General features: G+C 46.6%; 1 protein-coding gene across 5 annotated transcripts in view; it reads left to right on the forward strand.

Annotated features, from left to right (window-relative positions):
• Nucleotides 1–9,038, forward strand: part of LOC144098742 (uncharacterized) — a 202,251-nt gene extending 193,213 nt beyond the window's left edge. For all 5 annotated transcript variants that reach the window (XM_077631590.1, XM_077631592.1, XM_077631591.1 and 2 more), the window contains exon 8: nucleotides 6,594–9,038. In XM_077631590.1, coding sequence (XP_077487716.1) covers nucleotides 6,594–6,814 — 221 coding nt within the window. In that variant the 3' untranslated portion in view covers nucleotides 6,815–9,038. The remainder of the gene's footprint in view (nucleotides 1–6,593) is intronic.
• Nucleotides 9,039–10,946: the final 1,908 nt, after the last annotated feature.

Here is a 10,946-nt window from a genome sequence, read left to right on the forward strand (position 1 = left end):
GACGGCGTGGCCCGTTGCAAGGCTGCCGCTGACAGGTACGAGGTCGCAGTGGTGGCGGCGGCGGGGTGCATTGTCGTGTTGGCGGTTTGTCGACAGTGTGCTCGAGGCACTTACAAGAGAACGATGAAGACAACAAAAACCACCAAAACTCAAGACAGTGCGTCATCCCTGTCATGGTGCACTACAGTGGCTGGCAAGGTATACGTGCTGAGGCAGTCTACAAGCTTGCAACAAAAGCAATTAAGACGTGCGTAACGCCGTTGCTGCTGGCGAAGAAAGGGCAGAAATAAAGGGCCATTTTAATCGCAAATAAGGGTCTTTCCCGTGAGTTATCCGCAGCGCTTTTTTGGCGGATTTTTAGCATGCTAAGAGACAAATTTCAATATTGTGAAATTTCAGTACAGTCGATCCCGGATATTTCAAACTTGAAGGGGATCGCGAAAAAGTTCGATATATTGATAATTCAAAATTAAAAATATGCCTATTAGATGCTTATTTCAAAATTGCACACATCTCTGACAGTTTCCCCGGGATCGTGAGTGGGAATTTACCGATTTACTCCTCCAAGGTCCACAGAAAACGAAAGCACAGCTCCCTGACTACCGCACTTTATTTCGCAAGAAAAATGTCCGTGAGCTTAGCTTGCCTCTTCTTCTGCACAATAAAGTTCATTAAGGTGTCCTCAAGCTTGCTGATGGTACCCAAATGAGAAAGTCCAGTGCCTTCCATTGCGCCACAACAGCGTCGAATGACGCTGAATGCGGACGCAAGTTCAGCCACAGTGCGTGGCGGCTGGGTTTCTTCACCTGAATCTTCGCCACTGCTTGGGTCCGCTTCCTCGATGTCTATGTCAGCCACAACCTCAGCATCAGCACGATCCACAACGGCTTGCACGTCGTCGTCAGCACTGACAAAATCTTGTGCTGTTACGCCGCCCGGGACGGTGCCTGCGAACGCTAAGAGCTCACGAAACTCGCTGTCCAGGCAACCAGCGCCGTTGTCTTCTGTGTCTAGGCACCTGTCATCTAAAGCCACCACAAACCCTGCTTTGCGGAAGCAGTTCACGATTGTGGTTTGCCTCATGTCGTTCCAGGCACCAGCCAGCATCTGTATGGCCCCGAGGAGATCCACCTTGAGTTCGATTCTCAACCGAAGGTTGATTAGGAGCTTTTGCACCAGTCGCCGTCTGTAACCAACCTTAAACGCTTTCACTATGCCCTGATCGAGAGGTTGGAGCTTCGCTGTTGTATTTGGCGGGAGAAATTTGATGATCTGGTTCAACTGGCAGATGGCATGATGGGCAGTACAGTTGTAGAGAAGAAGACAAACCTTGTGCCCTGACTTCTCCAGTTCGACATCCCATGTTCGGAGCCGCTGGGTGAAAAGGTCGCATGTCACCCAAGCCTTCTTATTAAATGCATATCAAACCAGGAGGCCTTTCGCGTTTTTGAAACAACATGGTGACCTGCTTTTGCCGATAACCAGTGGCTGCAGTTTGCATGACCCATCCATATTTGCAGCAAGCAAAATCAAGATGCGCACTTTGCTGTTCTTTCCATCATGGCACGCACTGCCCTTCAGTTGCAGAGTCTCATTTGGCAGCATTTGCCAGAACATTGCTGTCTCGTCTGCATTGAATATTTGCGACGGCGAAAAGCTGGCGCAAATCCCTGGGATGCTGTTGCGACTCTTAAAACGCTGCTGCCAACCAGTGCCACCAGTGAAGCTCTCTTCTCCGAAGGCTACAGCAAACCATTTCACTTTCTCCATGAGCATCGGGCCATTGACAGGGTTGTTTCTGGCACGTGTCTCTAAAAGCCAGGCGTGCCAAGCTTCCTTGACCTTGTTGCAGGTCGGAGCGCGCATACGGCACGCTCCAGGGCGACCAGACTGCGCTGCGTTCAGCTTCACGTCGGCTTTGTTCTTCAGGATTGTACTCGGCATGTTGTGAGGAATTCCGAATGCATCGGCGACCACCAACGACTTTTTCTCGCCGGCCTCCACCCATCAAGTTATGTCTGCTTTTGTTGCCAAATCCAAATTTCTTGCATTTTTCTTGCGTTCATGGCTGCCGAACACACTATTAAAGAGAAAAGAAAGCGCACAGCACTGCACAAGTCACAAGCGAACTCACGTTGGCCTCGCAAACAAAGCGAAAAGAAAATGCACGGCACTGCACAAGTCACAAACGATCACGTTGGCCTCGCGTACAAAGCGAAAAGAACGACCACCTCGCCATACCACACCAGTCACATGCCCAAGCAGCGCCAACAGCAATGGCAGCCAAAATGGCCAAAGCTAGCTGACTTAGCGTACTTTGGTTACGCCAGCGTAGTCAGCCAACCAGCATGCAGAAATCGGGCTCCTGCGGGCCTGTGGCCAGCATGGTTTCCCTCTTCCCAGCCCCTTGCATGCCCCTATGGCCATTCCCATTTCCATTCACTCCCCACAAATTTCTCATCACGTGACTGACTTGTGCAAATCCGTACGAAGGTGTCCAAGGCCAGCGCCGTACACGAGATGAGATTTCGGGATTGCGATTACCATTAGGAGAAGCCCACATCTAGGGTGGGTCACATTGGAAGAAGCGCACTTGCGGGGGCGCGGGGTGGCACGGAGTTCGATATACCAAATATGGGGTGCACGGAAGTTCGATAAACGCAAACGAATTTGCAGTACTTTGCATCATGGGATTCCCAAAGGTATTTTACAACTGTTTGATATAGGCAATAATTCAATATATCCAGAACGATATATCAGGGATCGACTGCATTGTGATGTAAACCGATTTTACCGACTTTGTTAAATTTAGGTTTAACTGTATTACATAGGTGCTCAAGGTCGTGCTGTGCATACGGTGAAATGTCTATACAATGAACAACTATACACCCTCGCTTATAACGAATTTGGTACATACTGAAGTTCATTATAAGCGGATTCAGGTATATCAAATGATTCCATATGCAGTCTAGCCCCGGTTATAACAAAGTCCGCGAGAATCAGCGTTTCCCTATATCTACTATTTCTGTATATCAGTATTTATTGCTATTTCGGTATTTCGGTGGCTATTTCGGCATTTATTGACGCTGGAAAAAGTGGCCCAATGTTCCCTGAACACATTTCGCGAGTGCGGACTTCAGGGTCATAGCCTCGATGCCATCGAACTGCGAACCGAAGTTCTGGCCGAGCTCTGAACTCCCAAGTTACATCCGTAAGTGTCAGCTGCTGCAGTGGCTGCTGCAGAAGTCATCGACTTAGGGGCACAACCTGCGACATTGCAGTTGCTGTCGAAGGCGCTGTCCACCGTGGTCGCTTCCATGGCGCACCAAGCAATTTCGTCATTCGTCAAGTCCTCCGTGGCAACAAGGTCGGCAAGAACGAAGCTAAGAAGCAGACTCCCAAAGCTAATCCAAGCAGGCTGTCATGGCGGCACCGTCAGCTGTTGCGACAATGTCAACTGTGGCAGCTTCGTCCCAAGCAGGCACCAAGTCCGCGCTGCTGCTTTGGGAGAAGCCGGCTTTTTTGAAGCAGTCGGCAGTGGTCAGGCTCCGCTTGCAAAGTTCGCCTTCACCAATTGGATCTTCATGTCAGCCATGTTGTCGGCAGTGCGAACATCAATCAGGATGTGCTCGATCACTTGTAGCCGGTAGTGGACCTTAAAGTTGGCAGTAACCCCTTGGTCCATGGGCTGCAGCTTGGCGGTAGTAGTTGAGGGCAGGAACAAAACCTCGACAGTGCTCATTGATGTGATGGACAGCGCAGTTGTCAAGCAACATCAGCACCTCGTGCTTCCTTCAGACCATCTCTTTGTAGAAGTCAGTGAGCCACTTGCCAAAAATATCTTGCATCATTCACACCTTCTTGTTGCTCACCTACGTCACTGGCATAGAGAGCACCTTGGCGAACCCGCACAGTTTCTTGGGTTTGCCAATGACCCATAAGTCTCGCTTGTCCAAACCGTCCATTTTCGTGCAGATCAGCGCTGTGATCCGGTTTTTGGTAGGTTTTTCTCCCACGCGTTTGTCTATTTGGCCGCAAGAGTCTTCGATGGCAAGTTAGAAGAACAGTCCCGTTTCATCTATATTGCACATGTCTTTGTCAGAATACGCAAGAATTTGATCGCGATTCTTGGCCATCTAGTACTGAACTGATCTCTCGTCAACGGACGCAGCCTCCTGGACGGATGTTTTTACACGGATGTTGTGCCTCTCCTTATGTCGCTGGAGCCACCCATTTCCTGGCTGGAAGTCTTCATGCCTGAGAGCAAAGTCCAGGTCCTTCGCCTTCAACAGCATGATGGGTCCATCAAGCGGGATGTCCTTTGATCGTGCATCCAAAAACTACTTGTAAAGTGTGGCTTCTGTGTCACCGTATGTGGCGCACTGGATCCTCTTTTGGTCCCTGCTGCTAGCTTCGTCGCCGTGTGCGGCATCGATCTTGCTTCCGTTCTTGGTTATCGTTCAAAGTGTGGACTGCACGATTTGATACTTACGTGCAATATCATTCTTTTTGATGTTTCGGTGCAATTCGTCTAAAATAGCGAGCTCAGTATTCAAAGACGACCCCTTTCTCTTTCCCATAGAGGTGCTGCAGCTCACGAGGCTCGACATAGCCGAGAAATCGAGGATCCACAGAGGGCGGTCAGACGTGCTCCCGAGAAAGGGGATAATGGAGTAGGTCTGTTTTCTAAAAGTTGTCCAGGCAAAATCATGGGCCATGAGATATCAAAAGTAAGAAGCGGAGCAAAAGAAAACGTGATGGCATCGGGGCGAGTGACAATGAAGTCGCGCGTGATTACGTGTCATAGCACTCAGTGTGCCGAGACTTGGGATGACAGAAATTCAAGAACCGTGATTGGCCAAGTTGACCACAGTCTGTGATGTTGTGGAAAAAAAAAATAGTCTCTCTTCTTTTTTATTTTTTTTTCTCGCATGCTGCCTGCTTGACGCTGTTCAAAGATGGCACCACATGACGGCGCAACAAGGGCGGCGAGCAGACTGATCCAGTGAAACAACCTTTTGCTTCTCCAATCGCAGCTGAAACCCGACTAATGACTGCAGAGAGTGAAGTCTATGGTTGCTGTAGTGAATGGCAGAAAGAGCCATGCAACACTGCAGATGCCTTTTGGTCAAAAGGCAATGTATTGTATCACCTTACTTTGAAGGAACTGTCAAGGACTAGATGTACGGAGTGGGCAGATAGCTAGCATGCCTATAGCTTGAATAATGAAGGACTCCAGACAGAATGAAAACAGGCCAGGAGGTGAACACAGGGAGCACGTGCTGGGAGGCTGCTCAAAAACATCCACAAATCTGTGCCCACATATCTCGTACACAAAAATTGAGTGCATAATATGGGAAACTCTGAGAGTAGTATCACTTGCTCGTGCTGGTCATGCTTCACACCTCACAAGCATAGCTGGAGGCACAAGTGTCCTTGCTCTGCTGCAGCCACAGAGATTGTAAGTAGTTATAATTTAACGAAAGGCACGGTAATGGTCTTTAGAGGGTGGGCACCTGGACCATATCTTGAGTGAAAGAATTTAGGAAGGGGCATAAAGGCATAGCTTAAAAATGACAGACATTTCCACTCTCTCGCTGAATTTTCAAATTTATGCAGCAAGGGTAAACTTAAATTTTTTCTTTTCTTTCATGCATGCCTTTGCGTTGCTCCTGTCCCCAGAGTTTGTTGTGCAGAACATGAGGGCCATCTAGGCTTCGACACAGCATGTCCAAGCGGAATGCAGCTACTCACATCATTTTTTAATCTATTTTCACTGCTTGACTGTAGTTTTCTAACTGTGCTGTGCTAAATAACTCGGGTCTCTATCGTAATCATTGCTCACAGCTTATGATAAACTCGGGTGCACTTCACGACCAGCTTAGCACGTAACCAAAGCCCTTGCAAGCAAGTTCACATCCATGCAAGGGTTTTGCAAACTATAGATAGTCAAGAATAAGCTTAGCATGGACAACAATCTGCCTCAATCAATGTGGCCGTCTGAGTGTATTATTGCAACACGACTTCCAAATTATAGTGCAACTCAAGACAAGTGCAGCAGAGACAGATGGAAGAGATATTTTGAGCAGTTTATCCCCTCTGCCTGTCGTCGCAGAATGACTGCTCTTATCGGTTTTATAAGTCATGAACTGCAGAATGAATTATTCCCTGAAGTGCATATTTCCAGAGCTAAACATTCATTCATGTCTAACGATCAGTTAAAAACGGCGAGTAAATGTAGCAGTGTTTATGTTTATGTATCAGGTTTGAGGCACTACGTCCACAAATGTGGACGCGAATAAAATATGCTTAAATATGAATATTTTTGCGTCATTTTTTACACATCACTTCTGCTTAGTCTACTGATCGTCATTTATTCAAAAGAAGATTTTTCCTTTCAGCAGATTTAATTGGCGCCTGAAGGGGTTATTGTGAACCATAGAGTGGAATATATAGGTGTGTCACAACCGTGCACTGTGCAGGTGCAGCAAGTATAATTTCAATGCTTTCTCAATTGATGGATGTGGGAGAAGATTGTGCATGTGTTTCTGTGCCAGACAGTATATGCTGCATTTCTTCCTATTTCCTTGCAGAGCTGAAAGGAACGGAGGACGAAGAAGGCCTGCAGCAGCTGGCTTTATGCTCATCGACCCGCTCCACCAGTAGCACGTCGTCTCGCTCATCAATGAGCATTCTCCCCGTCCAGGACAGTAAGGGTCCCTGGAACGCCTACGACGATTATGAAGCCACCAGTCACAGCGACGGTGGCACAGACAAGAACTCTGACCCCGCTCGGATCACAGATCTGGCCTGATAATGAGCCATCGCCGTCGATTCTGCTGTGCAAACTTGAGGCCCTGCATCTCAATTTTTGTCTCTCTCTCTCTCTATCGCTCTCTCCTTCTTTCCTCCTTCCAGTCTTCTCCTCTCAATGAGTTTCACTTTGTTTTTTTTTTCTTAACGTGGTGCATTTTGGAGTAGTGCTTTTGTGTGCTAGATATGGTGAAAAAAAGTGTGTGTGTGCGTATGCCTGTGTACATGTGCATGTGTGTGTGTGTGTGTGTGTGTGCATGCTCCTTTTTAAAGGAGCGGTAGCAGCCTTAACTGCCTCTTCAGATTTTCTTCCTTTCTTGTTTTCTGCCTGTGTTCACATTGTGTTCCTAGATAAACATTTATTCACTTAGGTGCTCTTGTCTTATGACAAACGTTTCTGTTTTTACTGCATGCCAGTTTGGTTGTGGGAGCACCTTGAAAAGACTCTTTTAGAACACATTTAGCGCTGTAGTGCGCTTCGCCACAGATGAGCATTAAGGGAAAGCGTAGCTTAATAGCGCAGTACATTTTCTGATGAATAGTGTTGGAGAAAGATTTTTTCTTTCCTGGAGCATTGTTTGCATGGTGTATGTATCGTGTCTGCAAATGGACTTGAGTATGCATTGACTTCAGAATGAGCAATTTGTCCTTGCTTTTGTGAAGGAAAAGAAAGATTATCTCAGATGGTTTCACAGAGATTCAACTACTGTGCATGTCTTGGATAATCGCTTGAGTGTGCAGACAAGGTTTTTCTTTCAGTGCACTACGGGCTGCTTTGGACTGCAGGGAGCCGAGACCAAGTTAGCCAGACTTTTGTCTCGCTCTTGGGTGAATTTTTTTTTCACTTTTTATGTTTGCATGTTTTGTTGCACCTTTCATTGCCCTCCCTACATGCTCCCTCTCTTTATCTTGGGGTTTCGCACCGCCACGAGAACGTATTCTCAACTGTGATTTCATGTGGGAAAGACTGACGGGAGCCTCGAAACAATGGGCAGCACGTCATATGCACTCTCGGAACAGTGTGACTTTTTCTTTTTTTCACCTTTGTATGTGTGAAGAAAGCCATTGGCAGCTGTGCGGCACCGTTATCATGTAGCTGAGATGTAGTAGCTTTTTTCGGGACAATGCACAACCAGCTTTTTTTTTTTTATTTCACAACTGCAGAGTGTTTCCTCCAAGAACAGTTATCTCACGCAGCAGTGACACCATGTTGTAATGTGCTGCGGTATCTCTGAGCTGTTTGTTGTGGGGGCACTCTCTGAGCGTTGTTCGACAGTGTGCATGCATGCGCACGAATGGCGCAGAGTCTCGAGATGGTAGAGTGTGTGAGGTGTGTGAGAGATTGGTGTCAAGCATAATAATGCCTTACGCCTCTGACGTGTTGCTAAGCGGACACAGGTATGGGAGACAGAATCACTTTTAACTTTTACCTCTAGTGGTTGCGCACTAGTGAGCCTGGCCACCGCGACAGATAATACTTTGTACAACGTGCATATGATAACATTTTTTCCGAACCCCAACGGGGAAAGGAGCCACGAATGCTGCCTGCATAACTGTACCCCGGGAGGATCTTGTAGCAGCACAATAACTTTTCTCAACATCAACCGTGTGAAAGCCAGCACCAGCAAATGCTAAGTGTTGTGACCTATTTCCTGCATTTGTGGCACCACTATCTCTTTTTTTTGCCTTTTTTCTGAGCGTTTCATCACATTTCGTTCTTCATGTTGCAGTTACTACAACTACGAGCACAATGCTCAGTAAATACTCACACCTGGTTTCTTGTGATAGCTCCAAGCTGTAGTGAAAAGAGAGAAAAAAAAGCGTCCTAAAGTTAATCGCCAGTTTTTTTTTATACATATATATATATATATATTATATATACTGCTCCAAATGTACTTTATTTATCAGTACTTGTAGGCTCATGGCATGTGCCTTCATGGCTGCTGAGAGCATTTCTTCTTGCTTGCCCCCTATTTTCTTTTATTTTCCATTGAAGATAAACGCATCGACGTACTGCAGAGATTTCACGTTTTACATCTCGGACGTGCTTTTTATGTGGGATTGCACCAAGCGCATCTTGTACTTGTAGCCTCATCTGCTTTTCTGTTCTTGTGTACCTGCAACATTGCTCCATCTGTGTGTTGCAATTCGGAAGTCACCTTTAGGTTGATGGTTTTACTTTAGTTGCTGAGTATATTTATAATAAAACATATTATTTCACAAGGCTTGCTGCCTCTTAGTAGAGCAATTGAGCTCACTGTTGTGTGCATGTGTGTGTCAAGAATTGCTGGCGGTTAGCATTAGTGAGCATTAAATATTGTGCGAAAGCACAATTTTTTGCTGGTGGACACCACCGCCACGCACCTTTAAGTGCAGTTGAGGTGTCCATAGACAAAGGGAGCCAGTTATGCGCATCTTCAACTTTTTCATCGTCAGTGCCAGTTTACCCAATGTATACCAGTGGCCTATGCTCCAGTGCCGTGTTTCTGCAGCAAAGTTAACGTCAACACGTATTGCTCTAGTGCAGTGTTTCTGAGTTGTCCACGCCAACGCATGTAGCGCGCATCTCTGTCACTACCGCTACATAGCTCTGAGCACGAATATTAGTTTTATTGTAGTATTAGTTGATGAAGAAGATGATGTGCAATGCACAGTGAGAGAGTGTGTGTTGCAGTTTAACACAAGGTGTGTTCGGCTGCGGCGATAGCCTAGTGCTCTTGCACAGTGGCCAGCGACGCTCATCTGTTTGCGCAATCACAGGTTCTAATCCGAGTTGCGCATATCGTATATTTGAATTATTTTTATTTACTTCTTTCACATGGCACAAGTCCGCAAACATCGCAAGATCTTGCTCGATTCTTACCCATCAAAATAGTGCTTTCGCACTAATATTTAGTGTGTGTTATACATCTAGCTTCACAAATGTCATGAATTAGCAAAGATAACGTTTTGGATTTAAGGTGTGAAGGCTTCAAGGTGTAACTTGGCAGAGCAATCTTGGCACTTGTTAAACACTTAACCTCTGTAAATAGACAATCAAGATCCCTGTACAGTGGCATGCCTGGAGTAACCTAGAATCCTGTGCTAGAGATTGCCATTTCCTGTGCACCCCTTGAAATAGGCACCATCCCTTCCATATTCTGAATGTCATTGAGGTTTCAATTGCTGTTGTACTTTGGCTTGCACATCTGAGCAGATGGCGGCTGACAAGCTGGTCGAGCTAGCTAGCGTAGCGAGTTGGATACCTAAGCCAGCGGTTTACGCAAGCACAACGTAAATTAACAGAAAGCACTTTGGGCTGCCTTTAACACCTCCTGATGGCATTCATGCTTAGCCACACTACACGCGCTGACAAAGGTCCTTGTAGTCTTGTTGCCTTCGTCAAACTCCTCTTCATGAACAAACCTTTCACCATGAGAAGACCAGCCCTCCAATGTGCAAGAGACTGCTGTGTACACATAGTTGCACTTCGAATGCACTGTAGTGTTTTGGATGACACTAAATGTGTCAGTCTGAAGGCCATATATGATGCATACTTGCCGACCAATTCTCTGCTGAATGGATGCACACAACTAGCTCCCATCAACAGTAAAACAAGCCTTTATATTGCAGCGGGTAGACGACGACGACATTGAGCGAGTGAACAAGTGGACGAGGAAGAAGACGAGAACTCATCTCTGGCTGTGTTCTGAGTGCCGCCCGTAGCTGTTCATTCGTTTTTGTAAATAACTGTAAATATATTCTTTCCCGCAACATATTTGGTGGAGGTGCGGGATACCGATTCCCGTACCTCTCGCATTCTTTCCCGCAACAATATCATCATGTGCAGTATGCAGAAGGTGTGAGGTTCAATCCTGCCCTCCGGTTTCCAGTAAGTACAAGCTTTCCCCCGGCGTGTTACTCGGCTTCTCTGGGGTGAAAAAAAGCTTGGAAAATGGGTCTTTGACCCCACCCTGTGCAGATTAAAAACACCTTGCGTCATTAAAATCCATCATCATTGGGTCATCTTTTACTTCCATGCTGTGTGAGCACTTTTTAAAGGGAAACAATTCAAGGGCGGGGTGGGGGGGGGGGGGAGCAAAAGGTTATTGACTTTGTAGATGGCTCTCCAGGGACACATAGCAGTGTTTCCT

Source organism: Amblyomma americanum, chromosome 7 (genome assembly GCF_052857255.1).
Source record: "Amblyomma americanum isolate KBUSLIRL-KWMA chromosome 7, ASM5285725v1, whole genome shotgun sequence".
Taxonomy (NCBI): Eukaryota; Metazoa; Arthropoda; class Arachnida; order Ixodida; family Ixodidae; genus Amblyomma; species Amblyomma americanum.